We start from the raw sequence: 21,371 nt of genomic DNA, 5'->3' as shown, positions 1-21,371 counted from the left end.
AGTATTACATTTCTAGCACAATTTTATTGGAATTTCATATCATAGCAAAGAATATGTCATCGTATATTCCAGACCTAAGACCATCTTCAATGGAGTAAACTCAAACTCTATTATAGAGTTACTCTATTTTAGAGTAGAAAATAGAATGATGAACATAAAAAAAAAATTACTCTATATTTGGAGTAAACCTATTTTTCACTCTATTATAGAGTGAGAAATAGAGTACCATTGGATCATTTTTTACTCTAAACTCTATTTTAGATTGAAAAATAGAGTGGGGTTGGAAATGCTCTAAACAATCAAAGAATATGTCATCAAGCAAATAATTATACACACTTAAATTGCAAAAAAATCATGATTTATTTTTGTACTCTTATACATTTGTTTTTGAAAAAATTGGTACTCTGATTCTGTTATACTTTTCCCCCTAAATTTTGATTTAGATATTGTGAAAGAAGAAATAATTAACTCAATGTAATAGAGTAAATGTTTTAATTAGATACACAATATAAAAGTTAGTATTGTTTGTTACAGCTATACTTTCTTATGTTTGCTTTTTCTTTTTTTGGTTGAACATCATGTTTTCTCATTTAATGATCAAATTATTATCCATGTATCAAACATATATTTTTGTTATAACTTGGATTGAAGAATTTGTAGAGATTACATAGCAAAGTTGTGTATATCAAAAGCATCATGCCATTCTCTGTGTCTCTCATCGAGACAACCAAGAACCAAACCAACTATACCATCACCACCTGCCACCTATCCTCATATCATGGCCACTGAAACCACCTGTCACCTATCCTCATCATCACCTGAGATCAGAATGTCTTACAGACATGTTGTCTCCATGCGATATACATTCTTAGCACATGCACACATTACAACTTTTGAGCTGAATTCTAATTTTGTTTGGGGAAATAACTCTTTCGATTTTGTTACATACACAGCAGCAAAGAAAGAAGCTACCAACGAAAAAAATTATTGCATCATAAACAAATGGAGATATTAAAAACTACGTCAATCAGAGAAACGGAAGCTACATATCGACAGTGTAGACGAATCAAAACCTGGCTCGTCTCTTGTAGAATCCTGATGTTTCTTGTTACAATTTGGATTGAAGAATTTTTAGAGCGTACAGAGCCAAGTTGTATCGAGACAACCGAACCAATTGTATCATCACCACCTGCCACCTATCATCATCATCATTGCCACTAACTTAAAAAATCTAATTACCATAACCTAAAGGTTAAAGATGTATATATATTACTCACCATGATATGCGTCCTTTCTTTGAACTCTCTGGCACATTCATCTAGTTTTTCTGCAAACACGTCAAACCGTAAAGTCCAAATTCATGGGCTTTCAGTTATGTAAGATCAAATACCTGTGATTGTATAACCAACTTGAGCTCATAAAGCAAGTACAATAATCATAAAAGCAAGCAACAACGATCCAAGTAATAAAATTTATGTATTTTCATGATAAGAAAAGTGTAAACGTTTTTCATGTATTAAGAATTTTTTTGACACATCGATGACAATCTTTAAAGCTAAAAGATTGTATAACTTTCACCAATTACAATCAGAGAAAGAAGATTTGATCATGACAGAACACTAAGAATCTCGTGGCTCTAAAACCCACATAGCTCGGACCATATACTTTAAAACAAAGTGATTCCATCCACAATCTAAACCCAAATCATGTGAAGTAGATTAAAGATCCTCTTCATATAAGTAAAGAAATAGCGAACCCAGAACCTTGAATTAAGTTCATTTTAACCAACATCAATGTAGATGCAAAGTTGAAGTTAGGTGAGCTCAAAAGTTAGATCTTTAATATCTGATACAAAAATCAGAGTTGGAAATATAGGTAAGAGAATATTAAGAGGAGAACCTTTCTATTAAGCAGGGATCATATCAACGCTATGAGTATTCCGCTTCGATCATTAATCTGACTCCAGTAACGGCAACTTCCGAAATGTACCATGGACAAAGGGCTTATTAAAAGAGAAATGAATACATCATAATAATATTCTAAGCAGAGGTGAAATAGAACGATATGACAAATAAAAGGAATAATTTTGATAATGGTTCTATAGTACCTCTTGAGCCAGATAACAAAGCCTTTGTTCCCTTGTATCATAAAAGAAGGAAAAGTCTGAAGGATCATCATAAGGAATGTATGTAGGTTTGAAGGACGCAAAATCAGCAAGGTAAAGCCAGTTCCCGGAAGTGACCAAGACGTTCTCGCACTTGATATCACCTAAAAACGGTGCAAATTCACACACATCACAAATTTACTTCACCATCATGAGGATCATATACTCACAAACTATCAAACCTTACCATGACATATATCCTTATCATGGCACTGCGTCACAGCAAGAAGTATCTGCAGAAGAAAAAACCAAAGTTCAGTAAACAGGATGCTTTATAAAAAAGCCTCAAATAGAGTGATGCAAGACAGAGAAGAAGACCTGAAACGCCAACCATTTCTTCTCCACAAGACTGAGGAAAGGCCGAGTACTCAACCTAAAGTCGGCTGCTTTTCTTTCTGGTTCACAATTCTCAAGCTTTTGATGATTCAATCTGTTCTTGTGCTGATCCACTCTGAAAGAACACAAAAGTTTGAGTAAATTTTATTAGCATAGTTTGAGTGGAAACCCAAGAAAAAACTCGGGAAAGAAAACAACTTGCTCGAATTCAAAGTGGAATCAATTAAATTTTGCCGTCATCATTTTCATCTTTCTCGATCCAAAGTGGTGAGTTCCTCTTAATCAGCTAGAAAAAGGATCACTGAGCAGTATAAAAGAGCCAAACAAAAAAATAACAAAAATAATGTGGATCTTAGATTAGTAATATATTTGAGCAGACAATCTGATAGCAAGGTGAAAAGGATATAAACCGCGGGATAAAAGGTGGTGTTTCGGCAAGGACTGAACCTAGTGCAGCCGAATATGATGATGTAGTGGAGACGTCGACGATCTTGTTTGTCGCTCTTGCTTTGATGCTCAGACTCGCCGAACCGAAACGGGATCGAAACAGAGGAGCCGCGAATCGCAAAGACGAAGATCACCGTCGGAGTCGATGATAGCTGGAACTCATGGAATCATCGATCTTCATGCACTTGAAGTGTCTGCTGGCTCCCCCACCTCAAGTTCGAGAGCGTGAAATTATGGAGACTCTTCGGGGGCTCCGGTCTCGTCAGCCATCTCAATATCCATTGACATCAATATTTGGGCTCAAAAAAATAAAGGAAGCCCAACAACCCACAGCCGAGATGACGTGTCAAAAAAGAATCTTCTCATTGGTTGATTTTTGTTGTCGACGTGGACAGCCTCCCTACAATGATGTAGTGGAGACGTCGACGATTTTGTTTGTCGCTCTTGCTTTGATGCTCAGACTCGCCGAACCGAAACGGGATCGAAACAGAGGAGCCGCGAATCGCAAAGACGAAGATCACCGTCGGAGTCGATGATAGCTGGAACTCATGGAATCATCGATCTTCATGCACTTGAAGTGTCTGCTGGCTCCCCACCTCAAGTTCGAGAGCGTGAAATTATGGAGACTCTTCGGTGGCTCCGGTCTCGTCAGCCATCTCAATATCCATTGACATCAATATTTGGGCTCAAAAAAATAAAGGAAGCCCAACAACCCACACCCACAGCCGAGATGACGTGTCAAAAAAGAATCTTCTTATTGGTTGATTTTTGTTGTCGACGTGGACAGCCTCCCTACTCCTCGTATAACCCTTTTAATATAGTATATAGATGATGAAAATTTGAATATTACTAATACCAAATTATTATATAAATAGGCAATGCTCTTCACAAGGCCAGAACATAACTAGCCTTTGTGTGTTGTGTCTAACTCTTAAGTCAGCATTTTCTTAGTTCATATAACCTAAAACAACAAAAGAGAAAGAAAAAGAAATGGAAAACGCTTCGACTGTGAGATTCTCTAGCTGTCGGGGCGTCGCGTTTGAGATTAAACCTCATGCAAACCCTTTCGCCATCATTACAACTGATCAAAACCTTAACGCAAACGCTGAACGCGAGGAAACGAGCCGCAGGTTTCGACTTCCAAAGGATTTCATCAGAAACGCCTCAAAAGCTTTCCCTTCATCGTTGCAACAGTCTATAAGCCTAGTCAGCAGCCATTTCTGCGATCTGGACTCCGACAACGACGAAGAAGAAGATGAAGACGATTTTTACTACTTAGAAGAAGGTGTGTTCAAAGAAGGAGACGAACAACGCAATACTACAGACGAAAACGCAATTCTTGATTCTTCCTCAAGCAAACACAGCGAGAAACCGCAGCAACCGCCGGTTCCAAAGAAACGCGTTTCAAGACTATCAATCATACTTCTTGATCAAGGACTCTTCACCGTTTACAAACGTCTCTTCGTCACTTCATTGTTTCTAAACGTCGTAGGTCTCGTTCTCGCAGCCACGGGACGTTTTACTTACACTAGAAACGGAGCATCTCTGTTTTCAATCGCCAATATTCTTGCCCTAACTCTCTGTAGAAGCGAAGCCTTCTTGAGACTCGTTTTCTACCTAACCGTAACCATCCTCGGACGCTCCTTTGTCCCTCTCCGCATTAAAATCGCTGTCACGTCGCTCTTGCAAAGCCTAGGCGGTATCCACAGCGGTTGCGGCGTTTCCTCAATCGTTTGGCTTGTCTACTCATTAGTTCTCACTCTTAAAGACAGGGACAACAATTCAACAGCGATCATAGCGGTTGCGTTCGCGATTCTTTCCCTCCTCTGCCTCACATCCGCAGCTGCGTTTCCTCTTGTTCGTCATTTACACCACAACGTCTTTGAACGCGTCCACAGATTCGCGGGCTGGTCTGCTTTAGGCCTTGTTTGGGCGTTTATAGTATTAACGACTTCCTACGATCCAGTTTCGAGATCTTACACCGATAATCTCGCCTCGACGCTGATCAAAAGGCAAGAGTTTTGGTTTACGTTAGCGATCACAGTCGCTATTGTGCTCCCTTGGTTGACTGTGAGACGCGTTCCGGTTGATATATCATCTCTCTCGGGCCACGCGTCGCTGATCAAGTTCAGTGGAGGTGTGAAACCAGGGATCTTGGGAAGGATCAGTCCATCCCCGTTGTCAGAATGGCATGCTTTTGGGATCATCTCTGACGGGAAGACATCGCACATGATGTTAGCCGGTGCTGTCGGAGACTTCACCAAGTCATTGGTCTCAAAACCTCCAACTCACTTATGGGTCCGTACGGTTCACTTTGCCGGCTTACCCTATCTAGTTAACTTGTATGGCAAGGTAAATAAAAATTCTCTTAAAACCTAGAATTTAACTCGTGACAAATTTTCAACAGTTTATTTATTGGATAATTGACCATTTTGAACATGTTTTTGACGCTTTTTTAAAATATATATGCCGACACATCAGTTGAATATTAATATTAGCTACAATGAAATATATTTTTTGTGGGATTTTATTTTTATTTTTCCACTTCAAACTATATGACAACCACTGTTTTAGATAAGTAGACTAGAAAAATATGCTGTGCGAAAACGTTGATGACCAGCAAGATACCAATATTTTTTAAAAAAATTATTTTTATTTCAACTGAAATACTACCATTTAGATTTTAATATATACGTTTTTTACAGGTATTACTTGTGGCCACTGGTTCGGGGATTTGTGTATTTTTATCGTTTCTCATGCAGCAGAGTAAGGCCGAGGTATATTTAATCTGGGTGGCTAAAGTATTAGATGATAATTTCGGGTCGGAGATTGTGAATAGGATTAAATCTTATCCTCATCAAGACAGGATCATAGTTCACGATACCGCGATTCTAGGACGACCTAATGTGTCGGAAATGAGCGTTAAAGCTTCCAAGAAGTTTGGAGCTCAAGTTGTAATTGTTACAAGCAACCCTGAAGGAAGTCGTGACGTTGTTAATGCATGCAATGCTTCTGGTGTTCCAGCTTTTGGTCCCATTTGGGATTCTTAATTACTAGTATATTTTTTACATAATGATGTAAAAGAAAGATTGCCAAGTGCCACAACATATAAACTTTAGGCACGTGTCTATACCTAAGTTTATTTTTTATTTTTAATACCTAAGTTTATTTTTTATTTTTATATACCTAAGTTTATTTGATAAAAGAAACTATTTGAACGACACAGTAATTAGTTTAATCTCAAACATTGATGCACCATACAGTTTTAAGCAGTGTTTTCAAACCTGTACCGGTGGTCGGACCGGGTTGAACCATGAACCGAAAATAATCCAGGTTGGATTAATGTTAAAACCCAACTAAAATCGAACCAGTTAAAAACTCCTATCGAACCGTCAAAAGCTCGGGAACCGGCGACCCAATGAACCGGCCAAATCCCGGAGCGTATATAAGCCAAAATTTTGTTAATGAAACAATTAATTTTTCTTTTTCTAAGTAAAAATAAGATTTATCAAAAGATTAATAAAGTATTGTCTCTCGTCTTTTTCTATGTCGTCTTCACAACTCATAAATTACAAAATTTCGCAAAGTTCAATATTCACGTCGAGATATTTTTTTTGTCTACTTCTCATTTTTTTAAATTTTTTTATTTCATGATCACTTGTTTTAAAAACTTTAAATAATTGAAACATTTTCGTTTCTGAAATTTGTATTACAAAATATAACTTTTACCTAATGTGTATATACTTTTTTTTAAAGGTGATGAAAATTTAGAGTGATAAGATTTGCGAAGAAAATTTAAATGTATTTTTCATATTGATTTTAAATTTTAGTTGTTATTTTTAAGTTTTTCTACACATTATGGCTATTTAAACATTTTATTTGATTGATCTATTTTTATTTAAAAAAATATGCATATTATTTATAAAATATCATTAAATTTAGTTTAATCTAAATAAACCCGATCGAATCTGGTTCAGACCTAGTCAAACCACAATGACCCATGACCCAAAAAATTCTGGTTCGCTAGCAAGTCCGGTTTTAAAATTACTGGCTTTAAGCATTTTTCACCTTTTTATTATGTAACGACTAATAATAGATTCCGTACAATAGCTTAGTTACGCTTACGCAAGACCTATGGTTTCTTTCTCCTAAAACATGTCACATGTCACATGTTACGACTAATAACTGCATATTGACTTAAATTACGCAAGTACGAACATATGCTCATATAGCACTTATGATTCATTAATGATATGAGGAAAATCAAAAGTGTTGACCCACTTTTTAATGCTAATTCACCCACGGTCCATAAACTAAGGGCATGATTAATTCCAGTCTCTTAGCTGGGTTCTTAACTCATGATTTAACATTTTTTGTTTATTTTTTTTTTTACGCTTTTCGGCTAAAAGACAGCTTTTATATCTCTTAACTGAAGCTAAGAACTCCAGTTAAGATACTGAAATTAATCATGGTCTAACTTAATTGGGTCTCTAATTAAGTATGCCCCAGTCAACCATCATAGTTCACCACCACTCAAATATTTCTTTCATTACAAACCTGAAAGAAAATAAAAAGATTTTCTCTAATTTTTTTGGTTAATAATTTTCCATAAGTTTTTCTATAATTGTTTAATTAAAGATCACTTTCCATGGCTGCCAAAACTACCGACCGAAGTCCAACCGACTAGTCAGTTTAAATATATACAGTATGTAATTTAGTTGTGTGATATTTTATTTAAAAACGTGTAAACTGAATATTACTTGTGTATGTGTCCGATTTAGTTCTGTATATAGTTAAAATTTAATCTGAAAATAGTCTTACAAGTTAAAAATAGATTACAAGCGAAAATTAACCACTCTTCAGTGTTTTAATGATTTCGCATAATTCTTTCAAAATTTCTATTTTTAGAATTAAAATATACCAATTTACTTTTTTTCTATAAAAAATTCTTATTTCTTTCTTTCAACAATCAGTAGCTACTGTTCATTTACTTCTTAGATTACTAATTTTGTCTGATTATTATCAAAATATATATTCAGAATATTTGACTAGTACAAAAAATAATTCAGCATAGTGTTATCAAAAAAAATTTTACTCTATGTGGTCTACCTTAATTAGAACATACACATTGTTTTTCACAGTGAAACAAAATCCATGTACTAAAACAATGGTAGTATACATTAAACAACACAACATACTCAACAAGAGCAATCTCAAAATTCTATTTGTGAAGAATTCCGGTTTGATTCGATTTACTTACACCACTCGGGGTTTCAATACGGATCGACCCAACATATATCATCCTTGACAGCTTTCTTCCAACGTTCCTTGAATCTCTTCATCTCTACAGATGATTTCATCCTCACTTTTCCTCTGTTATCCACTCCATCAGACTCTGATAAATCCTGTGAAACCTGCTCAAGAAAAAAAAAAAAAAAAACAAACAGATGATCAAAACTCACGTTTCTAGTTCAAGAAGCTTATACAAACACTTGAATAAACTTGTAAGCAGAGATGAGTTAGCATACTAGTTAAAACTTTTGGATCACCTAACAGAGATTTAAAGGAGCACATGTTCGATTTCAATTCCGTTAGCAAATATATATATTTAAAATTTTAATTTAATATGGTTTGTACCTCGTCCTACAAATAGGTATGTTTGCTCATAATCTTCTAGAGATATATATAGTTTTTAGAAAAACTCATACCCTTTGACCAAAACAAAAAGAAAAACTCATACCCCTGATTTTGGGTTTGTCTCATTCCGCGCGGAGCTTGAAGCGTTTACAACCCCACCTAGTGTGGGAAGACCGTAATGAACTATGTACTCCGCATCAACAACACCTACATTTTTCTTCCGATCACCCTATCCACGACCAAGATTGTGTTAAACAAGAACCGAGGAAGTAAAGGGATATTATAACCGGTTAAGAAAGTAAAACACACAGAAGTTAGAAAAAGAAACTAACTTGAGCACAATAACCAAGCTGTACATCCAAACCCCAAGCATGGATCAAATCGTTCTGCATTGAAAACAAAAGCATTAAAACCCTGAAGTCTACGATATGCATATAAACCAAACTGAACAGATCTAAACCCAAACCGACATGTTTACCTGAATCATATACCAAGAACATCTCCACGCTGATCTAGAGAAAACAGGTGCCATCAGTTCTACCCATCTGCATAACAAAGTTACACATTTACCGCAAATGAGAGTCATGAGACCAAGAGATTATCCTGAAGATTGTTAAAATGCTTTACCCGATGCAAGGAGGATCGGTGCTATTGCCATCGCATCGGAAGCCGCCTTTGTATTTATATATCCGCCTATGGACTTTTAATTTCTCGCGACGAGCGGTTATAGGATGATACACCTCTGATTCTGTTGGGTCGAGGCCGGGTTGCGATATCTCAAGACCTTCTTCTTTGACAATAGATAGGTATCTAAAATAAAATGACTTCATCATGCAATGGGAAACAAGAACAAAAAAAAAAACAAAAAAAATATTGGTGGACTACCGTTGAGGATTGAAATGACCTACACCGAGATCTTCGTCCCAAAGGAAAATATATTCATACTCTGCAACTACATCAGGATGCAAGAATCGTTTGGCGAACCACCTGCCACATTAACATCATTCAATTATTATTTTGATAAATATATGAATTGCATGAGTTGCAAGAAACTGACCATTTTGTTTGATTCATCACGGAAACATGAATTGCATGTGCACTCCATGGATACTGGTTCCAGTCGTCCAAACACCATCGTAATGAAAAAGCATGACCACGAAATCTTGAAGAGGAAACTGAAAATCCTCAGCAATTAGTATCATTCATTTATACATAAAAAGCCGGAAAATCTTACTAAGGGAGAAAAGAAAAGACAAAACAAAACCTTTTGTATAACTTTGTTGACCAGCTCATTTTGCTTGATTCCAACCGCCATGGCTAACAAACTCATCGAACGATTAGTATTACCCTGAAAAGGATATCGAGAAAGGAATATCCACGAAGGATTGAGCTACAAAACTAATAAGCTGTACAATTTTAAGAATCTTAATCTTACTTCAGTAACATTTTCACTGTCGCAGTAGTTCCATAGATGTTGAGTTTCCAAGTTTGATGTTTTGACGATGATTCCTTGCGGTAGTGCTTCACTACCCAATGGCTTATTTAGATTCTAATGAAAAGATAGTAATAATAAACTGGTTTTAAAAGAAATCTCGCAAAGGAAACTCAACAAAATGGATCTCTTCTTCTAGAGAAAACCTGGCATGTATTGGATGTTGCGTTATGCATCTTATCAGTGATTTTCCATCTTAGTAATCTCTGTAAATTAAAATTTTATAAAATAAAAAACAGAATACTCTATCTAGTATTGACATTTAAACCATATGTCTTGAACAATGTTCTTTACATATGTAAGAAAAAATACTCAATATTGATTTGTCTTCATAGAACATGTATAGAGCATACATGATGTGAAATACAAGAGAGATTTGTACCTCTTTAAATTCTTTGTCGATATAAGCATTACCAATGAAGTAAGCACCACAAATAAGAGCAGTAGTGATTAAGATACTACAGAGACATGATCTATTCATCAAATCCTGCAATGTACAAAGCAATAAAGAATTACACAAAACTGAGAAATTTTTTTATTTCCCCTAAGTATTGTTAAACAATGAAAACCAAGAGAAGCTTCACAAAATCAGAAGCGGAAGTGATAAGTAAAAGCAGATAGATGTTAGAGAGATAAGGTAGAAGGCACGTTTAAAGCAAGTCACATGGAAATTTTCGAAGTAGAATCTTAATTAGAACAGGTGAGGACTATTTTAGTAAAGAAAAGACGCGTTGTGTCATGTGTGGGATAGTGGAGCATTTCAAGGGTTTTCAGTAAATTACAAGTTATCTTTCAAAAGTCAGAGTGGATGCATCTTGGACGACCAACCATGCTACTTTCGGTGGGGGTTTTGTTATGGACAAGGAAGATGAGAGCTCGATCTCAGGTTCTTTTGGGAGAAACCAGGTCCTTTCTCCACTCCACCCAGAGTTCCAGGCCTTGCTTTGGGCAATGGGTAATTCTCTTCGTATGGGGCATGAATCAATGCATTTCGAATCAGATAGTCTGCAAATGGTTAAGCTGATCGAACAAAAAGAATTTTGGCCAGCTTTGACTTCAGAATTGGATGAATTCTTTCATCTCCGTTTTTTGTTTACTTTATTTTCCCTATTTTTTATTTATCGTAATTTCAATTCTCGTGCTGATCTCCTTACTAAAGGAGCTCGTGTGAAAGGTTATGAATTCACCCATGTAAACACTTTGGTTCCTCCGGGGTTAGCTCAGACTAATCCGTTCGAACCGGCTTAATGAAACATGGTGCTTTGTTGTCAAAAAAAAAAAAAAAGTCAGAGTTATTATTCACTTAGCAACTTTATAATCAATCCAATTAAAGTCAGGGCCTTGAAAAACACAACGAACCAAGCGGAACAGACGGGTTACAATCACAATTAATCAATTGTTGAAATCTGTCCTATTATAACCTAAAACGAAAAGATCCAAGAAATATAAATTTCATTAAACTATAAAAACTAAAACGAGAAAATAACAATGGGTATAGCTGAATTCGGATTATAAAATTCCAGTGTTCTAAAACTCGGTCTAGGCTAAACGTCCGTCTAGTCAGCAAATCGGGCATGAGCGAAATGATTTTTTCAAACCTATTTTTTGAAAAAACGGTTTAGGCGTTCAAAAAATCCTTTTAGTCGTTCAGACTGACTTGTAAAGAGAAAAAATCACTACAATTTTTTCTGATATATTTTCAATCTTGCAGATTTTTACAAAACACATAATATCAAATTGGAACATGAATTAATAAACTAAGATCCTCCAATATATCTACTCAAGCAAATAAATAAGGAAGAAAATGATGACGGACGCAATGCCAGTAAACACTTCAACCATTAGTTTTTATCTCATTTTCTCCATATTCTATTGTCTAAAGTTTTCGAAACTTCTCTTTAAAATCTTCAAAACATCAGTTTGGAATTCCATATTCCTCATTAACGTGAGCTTATCGTTTGTAAGAAAATGCTAGTGTTATTCAGTCAGAATTTCGTATTGTCCATGTTCCAATTTTACGAAATATTAGGATAAAATCTGCGCCTTGCGCGGGATGAGATTAAAATTACATTGTTAAATGAATTTTTTTTACACATGTATATATGTATATATAGTTTTTAACTAGCATATATTAATATAGTATGATTACATAATTGATTAGATGCTTGGTGGTGCGATAAGACTCACATGAGTATGTAATCGTGAAATTGACAATCAATTTCGAAACACCTTGAACGATGAAAGGATCAAATTGGCTAATCAATTCTTTCTTTACGCATGGACCATGTCTCCTATACCATATGTGTTTTTAAAACCGGACCGACCCGGTAGTTAGATCTAACAATTGATTTGACCATGAAGCTGTCAAATAGTCGGATTCGATCTCAAAATTATTGAATTTTATTAAAACCATTAAAATTATCAAAAATATGAAAATATTTTATATTTGATTATTTTTTGTCTCTAATATTTTTTATTTGATTTTTATTTATATTTTAATTGTATCATATTTACTAATTTAACTTTTAAATTTCTATATTTGCAAAAAATATTGAACCAAATTATTGAATCAGGTGAGATATTATAAAACTTTAAAATATGTAATGTGTAAAATATATTTTGGAAAGTTAATATATGTAATTACAATAAATGATTCGTTACTAATATGTAAATAATATAATTGCTTAGTTAGGATTGCCTTATTTCCGATTTATTATTGAAATATATTAGGAAAAAGGAATAAAATAAATATACCTAATCACCAAATAACTTGCCCACTTAATATGGAAGAAATATCTAATCATTGACTATAAAGTTAACGTTTTGAAGCTTAATTTTATGAATGTCGTCTTGAAATTTTACAATTCTTTCTTTATTTCGTTCAAGTGATTTTAACAGAGGCAATCAAATTTCTGTGTTGACCATATGCGTTGCATAAATTATTCGTAATAGTTTTGACTATTATAATTTTCCTAATTTGAGATATATATATATTCAACTTTCAGTATTAGATGGATGTATATTCATATTTTTTTGGTAAAATGGACGTATATTCATACTTGGGGTATTCAATTAAAAAATCGATTACACTTTGAGTTGCATGAATTGTAAACATTTGCAAACTTTAGAAATATCGGGGAAAATGAACAAACAGAACATTATTTTCCAGTAACAATATAGAGAAATAACAAAATGAACAGACTATGCCACGTTGATGTAATTTCATGAGGTTTAGAAATCTCAGTAAAATGGAACAAACAGAACATTAACCTTATAGAAATGTTGCAGGTTTTATGAAACTTAGTTTGCTTAGCAGCATAAAGTTATCCAATTGAGTATTTAGTATTGCTATATTCTTAGCTTTAAATTTATCTTGTAATCATACTTGAAGAAAACTGTAAATCATAACTTAGCTTGTTCTAAAATCGTCTATTATTGTGATCGGATTCCAATCGTATTACTATTTTTACCTTAATATTGTATGAGTATATGTATGTGTGGACGCTCTCTAATCAACCTATTCTTGTACAGTTTCTATAATGTTACGCGAGTTAAAGTTCAACGCAGCGATGGATTTATAAGTTCTTTTTTATGAAATTAATCAAAGGCGTATTGTTTCCTGTGAGAGATGAAAATCGTGTGTGAAAAACCACACGATAGTTATAATATAACAAAACAATATGAAGTATTATAGTACTGTGTTTTCTTTCTGTTCGCGAGCAGACATGATCATTTTTTCGGTCGTCGCGTAAACACAATATCAAATTTTCAAGTTAAACACGTTCCATATGTATATCTATGTCATTTGTTTAAGTGTAACAAACCTACCAATTATCGCTGAATCATAGTTTTTTCTTCTTTTATTTTATTTCTGTAAGAGGGGGAGGGGGTGGTTGGTTAAATACTCTGTTCAGTGAGTTGTATGAAGATACAAATATATTAAAGCAACTCCTGTTACAAAAAATAAAATTAAAGCAAATAGAAGTAGTGAAAAAAAAAATAGAAGAAGTGAATTGAATGAAAATTACCAACCTATTATTGAGTTTTATTAATATTGAGAATATTTATAAGTGTCATCTAATCTATTAATTTAGGATCCTATTTTTATCTACTATTAACAAGTCCTAGTAGGACCAAATAAATATTAGTTAATATGACATATTTGATTATTTACATTAATAATAAATCAACTATAAATTTGATTTTTTTTTAGTTATAACAAAATCTGTTGAGAAAAAATCTATCAAAATTTTACTTAAATTTTTTAATATTTTTATAAATAACACATTAATTAATTTCGTACATAATAATATAATAATATTATAAATCAATGTTAACTAAAATTTTATTATAAAACAAATAAATAAAAATTCTATACTATTTTTAATAAATTTTATAATTATATCATGTATTATATAAAAATAGAAGTGCATATGAATTAAATATGAGAAAATTATATTAAATAGGAAACTTTAAAAAATTATTTTTTAAATTGTTTCATTTAAAAAAAATTATCACTCACTATTAAAATGAGTTAAAATTCATAAATTATATAATATTTATACAAAAATAATTCTATTAACATAGGATAAACTTTTAATATCTACAACTATATATTATTTATTTATTTATTTTGAAACTCTCAACAATATATTGTGTAAAAATGTTTATATAAAAAATATAATAGTATATAATAATCTTTAGTTCATATACTATTTAAAAGATATGCTATTAGAAAACTATGAAATTTTAATAAGTCATTTAAAATATTAATGACAAATCAGTTTTAATGATAAATATTTTTACTATAACAAAATTTATTGAGAAAAATTTAGAAAATATTACCAAAAATTTAAATATTTTTATAAAATAATATATTAATGTTATTAAAATACAAATTCAAAATTCATTTAATCTTCCAAACTCAAATGTATTAAACAAATAGTGATATGTTAATAATGCCGAATATGAAATATAAACAATATAATATTATAGAGTTACATAATATATAATACTAAAATAGAAGTTATATATTTGAAACATTTATAATAACATTAAATAAATTTATAAAATGAAAAATGTCCGCGGGTTAAAATCTAGTGTTTATTTAAAGACAAGTAAGAAAAAATTGAAACAGTTTGATGCAACATTAATAAACAGTATAGCTGTAAGAATTTCCTTATTGCTTACGTGCTTATTTCCCATTGTGCTATATATTTATTGATATGCCAACTACTAACAAAGTTCGATCCATTTTAATGTTAACATAAACCAAAGTTTCGATCCTTTTTTTTTGTATCGTTTATTCTCTCAAACAAATTTGATTAAATCATCAAAGAATGATAGATGACGTACAACAATAATAAGAAATATTTTTGACTAAGGGTATGTATTATATACATATAATATTATATGTTTGTGTGTCTGTCATGATTCAATATTTGATATTTTAATAATATAATTACATAATATCTGTTTTAGGGGGCATGTATATTTCTTATAAAATAAAAATGAATTTCTTTTAACAGCTTGAATTTAATATAAATATAAAACCGAGCTCATATAACTGTAAGAAGTCTCTAATGTGAAAATATTAAATACCAAGCTAGAATAGAAACTTACATTATCAGGTTCGTATCAACTCGCATCCAAACTTAGCTGCTTTTATGGTAGTTATAATATAACAAAACAATATGAAGTATTATAAGTATAAAGACATATTGATGGCAAAGTAATAATTATTTTAGATATTAGTGGGCATAAATATAAATGAAAGGAGAACTTTCATGATAACACATCATCAAAATGACATACTTGTAAATATAATACACTTTTAATGTTTTTTTTTGTTTCTTTTAATAATAAGGGGAATGTAAAATATTACTAAATGCACTGTATATTGTCAAACATTATTAAATACAAAAACTCCAAAATTCAGAAATGCCAAAATTCATAAATTAGAACCCATAAATGAAAAATTATCCTAAAATCTTTAACAAACTAGAAAAAAAAAATTGAGATTATTAACTAATCTGAATTTGAAGAATAAGAAGAGATGAAGAGGGCGAGTTTAGATAATGGATGAAGTTTATGATCTCAAAGTATGTCTTCTGGTACTTTTTCTCTATAATCAAACCATTCACGACTAAGACGATAATAAACGATCCACATTATTCTAAGCTACATAAATGAAAAAATCTACCTAGTAAACGTTAATGCCACTTGTATTATATGATTAATTCCTTAATTATATAAATGAAGTACAGCTTGGGAAGTGTGCATATCACGTGGAGTCTGAGACGTGCGTGAATTAAATAGAAATAATAAATAAAAGCAGAAAATGTTAGAGATACGTTAGAACTTGGAAGATATCACATTGAAAATTTTGAATAGAATCTTAGAACTGATTATGACTAATTTAGTAAAAAGAAAAAAACATTGAAAAGTCAAACTTTTGTGTGATCGTGGAGCATTTCAAAGGTTTAAAGAGAAGAAAGACGTTTGTGTTTGAAACACATTTGTGAAGCAAAACCAAGTTTCAAATATCTTCCATATAAAATATATAAGGGACATTAGCCACCTTAACCTTACAAATATATAAAATTTCTAAAATAACCTATACAATCTTTGTTAATATTTTTGAAAGATACATTCCTATATTACCTTTGATCACATGATTGAATCAAGATTTTAAAAAATCGTTTTAAAAAGGAAAGAAATCATTAATATACAGTAAATTTAAAACAAAATTAATAATAATTAAATAAAAGGAAAACAGGTATTTAAAAAAAGGAAATATTAATTTATGGAAAAAAACACCATTGTTGACGCATCCATCTTCTTTTTCACAAGCTATGTACGAGAAGTTCAAAATTTAACATCAAGCTTTTCAAGATCAGACAACTTTGGCATCATTATTGTGAAACTGGCAAGTCATAGTCTTTTCGTTCTATTTAAATAACAATTATATATAATCGATATCTAACTAGGTTATGTATGTTCTGTTCTTAATATTTTCTTTGGTTACTTTTGATTTGTAGAACTATTTACTTAATTTTACCAAAGGAACTTCACGATTCAGCATATTTAAAATCCAGGTAACTGAAACCAATTTACAAACGTAGTAGATGAAGACAAACATAAATTCTGTCAAATATTGGTGAGAGTAAAAATTTGAGTTGGTAGACAGACATTTTGTCCACTGATAGTTGACAGGTTGCTGTAAAGTCTAGATGTTTATAGTAGTAGACTTGAAATGACAACATGGAAGACATATATATATAGGCTATGGGAGAGTAGGGTGTCAGACATATTATGGTAGACAACAACTCCCAAACCTGTGAACTTAGAGCATCATTATCCATGATACCCATTAAGGGTTTCTTAACTATTTTTTATTAGTATTTAAGGAGTTTATTAGGCTAAGAGACTTTGTTAAGAAATTTCTACTTTTATATCCTCCATTGCAAGTCTCTAATTTTAGAGTTCTTAAAAAAAAATTGTGTATTTCTCTTAACATCAATAACTTTGTAGATGATCTTTTTGTGTTACAATTTGCGTTACAGAAACTGGATTTGGATGGAGAAACAATGTAGTAAAAAAGGAGAAGAAGGTTCTGAAGCATACTAATCGAAATGTTGCCTTAGTTGCATCTCGGTTTCACTTTTCCAAGAAGCGTGAGAGGATTGTCCTCTCATTCTTTTGCTCTTTTCTTTATCTTTGATCGCAGAGCCTCTCTTCTTGGCGTCCGAGTCCAGTAACGGCCGGTCACCACAAACCGAGCATACCATCCCTCTCGCGCTTGTATATGTTTTCGGCACTCCACATTGCAGACACATCCTAAAGTCATGAAAAGAAAACACTAATGAAGCTCGGATGTGATAATAGGAAAGAATATGATGAAGAGACTTAATTTATACCTTAAGAGATCTGCAGCTTCTTCTGCATTAGGATTGGTTGCAGTAGATATCCGCTTCTCACCATTCTCTGAAGATGGTGGTGGTGCATCGATATCGTTTCTTACTCTCTCATGGATCCCTACTAGTTGAGGTTTTGCTTCCACGACAACACCTATAAAACCAGCTGAAACAGTCAGTGCTTAACCGAGAAAACCAAACTAGATAGAGACAACAAACTCAGTTCCTGGTTTGCTATTTCACAATACGTATGCTTTAAGGTGTACCCAAACAAGCTTCTAAATCAACCTTTCACATCTATTTTCATGTTATCCCTCTATGATCCAGTGAACCTACTAAACATGGGGATGTGAATGGCACTGGTGGGGTACCTTTAGGTTTAGCTTTCTTCTTTTTGCGGGTAAGACGCTTAGCGTGCTCAGCATCTCTAGCTGTAGCTTCTTCATCAGCTTCTATATGGTTGTTTAGAAACTCAGGTGGCCCTGATATCTACACATAGAAGCAACACTATAAGCTTTCTCTAGTAACACAACCAGTTCACACACTTGAAACATCAACAAGATTTCTTTATCACATAAAAAAAAACCTAAATCTCAATTACACAAAGCTACAAATCAAATTAACTTTTCTATCCAATCAATGATAAGAAATCATTTCAGCTTCACCGCGATCTACAAAAAGAGAATGATGATGACCTGAGAGAAAACGTCGTTAGCTGAAGGAAGGCCCGAGTGTTTAGAGCCGGAGTGAGATGCAGAGAAATCGAACACAGCCGAAGAAGATCCGTATCTTTCAACTCCGTGATTCTCATCATCGTCTTTGGAGTTCTCGTAATCCCTCTCCTCTGCATCTTCTTCGTCGAGGAGACCGATAGAGACGACGATTCCACCGAGAGAGACGACGGCTGATTCCGTCGACGAGAGATTCCGTCAACGAGAGATCAGATTCGAGGAGAGATGGCCAGAGACAGTCGGTTTCGTCGAGGAGTCAAGAGAGAAGGAGAGAAGAGCATCCGTCGAGAGAGAGAAGAGAAAGGTGAATGTACGACGCGTGTCCCAAAAACCCGTCTCTTGTGCACTCTAATTAATATATGTCTCTTGTTTAATTAAGCAATTTTCTTTTTTTTTAAAGCTTAAAACACTAAATTCCGGTCATAAGAGACCGCGATGAGGCTGCTCTATATTTTGTTTAGGAACATGCGGTAGACTTTCGTAAATCTCTACATATCTTCATAGACATGACAGTTCAAATTGGTAGATTGGTTTATTTTATGATAATAATTGGCAGATTAGAGTAATGTCTACACAGGACAACAGACTTCAAATTGTAATTTGGTAGACTTTTATTTTGTTTGCAACATATTAGTAGACTTCAACTAGCAATATGACTGATTTATATTTACTGGTGGACTAATTGGTAGACTCGTCTGATGGCTACATTTTTTTGCTGACATGAAAATCTAATCTACTAGACTAGTTTGTTATCTGCTGAAAAATGGCAGACTTTTTTTTGGCAGACCTTCAATCCGTAATAATAGTGGACTCGCATAAATCTATTTTTCTGGGTAGATTGTCTGATTATTGTAAAGTCTAAATTGGCAGACTTGCTGATAATCGAAACCTTTGTGCTTTCCATATTATATTCATTTTTGAACATTAGTTGACGACCATTCTCTATATTACTCTGTTTCTAATTATATAGTATATTGATTTTGCAGGCATTCTCATAGTTAAAGAAATGAGTGGCAGTCTATATAAAAGTTGTGAGGATGAAGCAAAAAGTGGAGCTCTTAATGAAAGTACCGAGGATACAAAAAAAAGTGGTACTATTGACGGAGGCAGTGAAGATAAACAGAACAGTGTTGCATTTTATGGATAGGGTGAAGACGAGGCACATAGTGGTGCACCAGATAGATATGGTGAAGAAGAGGTCCAAAGTGGTATGTTTGATGAAATTAGTGAAGATGGAAATTGTTTTGGTTCTACAAGTGGCAGTTCTGGATTTGATTCAAAGATGTCTTTAGATGGAGAGACTGAAGATGATAAAATGGTTGGTGACTCCATAGGTACACAAAATATTGTCCAGATTTTAGAGCATATAACTGTGGGGCAAATATATAGCACCAAGAAAGGAGTTACAACATAAGTTGCGTATGATCATGATTTTTCAAAATTTTGATTATACAACTTATTAATCGACAAAATCTTTGTTGGTGGTCAAATGCTTTGTTCCTGGTTGTTCTTGGAAGATTCGAGGTATCTTTCTGCACCCGAAAGAGCGATGGGAAAACAACCACATATGAAAAAGATGAAAACCGAGAAGGTGGATACTGAACAACAACCACAGAAGTGGCGGAAGCTGTACACATGCTCAAATTGTAAGCAAGGAGGACATAACCGTGCCACTTGCAAAGGTGGTTGAGAAACATTTCTAAAACAATATTAGTTTCTGAGTTTTAAAAGTTTACAATTGAGTATTTTGATTACATTTGATTTTGGCACACTATTTTGGTTTTCGATATTCCAACTTTATATTGATATGGGTTTAAATGAACTATGGTTGTTTGTGTTGATTAATCAAAGAGAGAGTGCAGATTTTAGTGTTCTACGTGGGAAGTCATTTTTGCTTTTCAGAACTGGAAGAAGTTGCACCACGTGAACAATAAATTATTAAAGAAACTGATTATATGTGAAAGATGTAAAGTAATAACCATATGAATCATAACAATAAAATGAAACTGTTTAAACATTGCAAAGTCTTAAACTCGTACCAATAAAATAAAATTAATAAAAATGCAACTTCAGTAGGGATATAGCAACTCACGATCACTCGCTCGCAACGGAAGCGGGTTAGAAACTATGCGACCATGTTGTTCAATCTCCTCAAATATTTCTGCTGCAAGATTTTCTCTAACCATCTTGATATTCTCATCAGATAAAGACGTGGTAAACTCAGCACCTAGCGCATTTATTGCATAAATTCCAGAATCACCTGTTTTCAGCATTTGAAGAATCCCTTGTCTTGGTCTTCGAACCTTATATTGTTCAACACTCATCTTTGGCCTTTCTGATGGTGGAGCTGAAGCTCGAAGCAAGTGTGGAAGTATATGAACGATTGGTTTCACAGCTTTGACTACCTGCTCGTTTGAACTACCTTTAAGCCCACAGTCGAGGACTTCAATACAACGGTTGGGAATAGTTATAAACAGCGCTACCCAATGGTTGTTATTGACAAAGAGAACACTGTATATATAATCAACGTCGACCATCCACTTTTTCCATGTCTCTGCAAATGCTGGTAGTTTACCAGAACAATAATCATGTGCTCCATTAGGGAAAATAGGCAGGTCTCGCGCCTTTAAAAACTCGTCATAACTCAT

At 33.3% G+C, this 21,371-nt stretch overlaps 2 protein-coding genes and 1 pseudogene across 2 annotated transcripts; 1 reads left to right on the top strand and 2 right to left on the bottom strand.

The window, feature by feature from the left end:
* Window positions 1-3,853: 3,853 nt before the first annotated feature.
* On the top strand, window positions 3,854-6,099 carry LOC106400769 (adenylate-forming reductase 06235-like). Its single transcript, XM_048773160.1, has 5 exons — window positions 3,854-4,784; window positions 4,869-5,294; window positions 5,522-5,525; window positions 5,653-5,724; window positions 5,787-6,099. The coding sequence occupies exons 1-5, from the start codon at window positions 3,938-3,940 to the stop codon at window positions 5,995-5,997; spliced, it is 1,560 nt and encodes a 519-aa protein (XP_048629117.1). The 5' UTR covers window positions 3,854-3,937; the 3' UTR covers window positions 5,998-6,099.
* Window positions 6,100-8,120: 2,021 nt separating this feature from the next.
* On the bottom strand, window positions 8,121-17,449 carry LOC106400007 (annotated as a pseudogene).
* Window positions 17,450-17,481: 32 nt separating this feature from the next.
* Window positions 17,482-21,371, bottom strand: LOC106399156. The gene is made up of 5 exons (XM_013839623.3): window positions 20,816-21,371; window positions 18,688-18,896; window positions 18,364-18,481; window positions 17,996-18,146; window positions 17,482-17,915 (listed from the first exon to the last, which is right to left on the bottom strand). Exons 1-5 carry the CDS (start codon window positions 21,369-21,371, stop codon window positions 17,702-17,704), a joined length of 1,248 nt encoding a protein of 415 aa, XP_013695077.1. The 3' UTR covers window positions 17,482-17,701.

Source organism: Brassica napus, unplaced genomic scaffold (genome assembly GCF_020379485.1).
Source record: "Brassica napus cultivar Da-Ae unplaced genomic scaffold, Da-Ae ScsIHWf_2276;HRSCAF=2934, whole genome shotgun sequence".
Lineage (NCBI taxonomy): Eukaryota > Viridiplantae > Streptophyta > Magnoliopsida > Brassicales > Brassicaceae > Brassica > Brassica napus.
The sequence above is the reverse complement of the archived record's forward strand: the minus strand, read 5'-3'. Positions and strand labels throughout refer to the sequence as shown.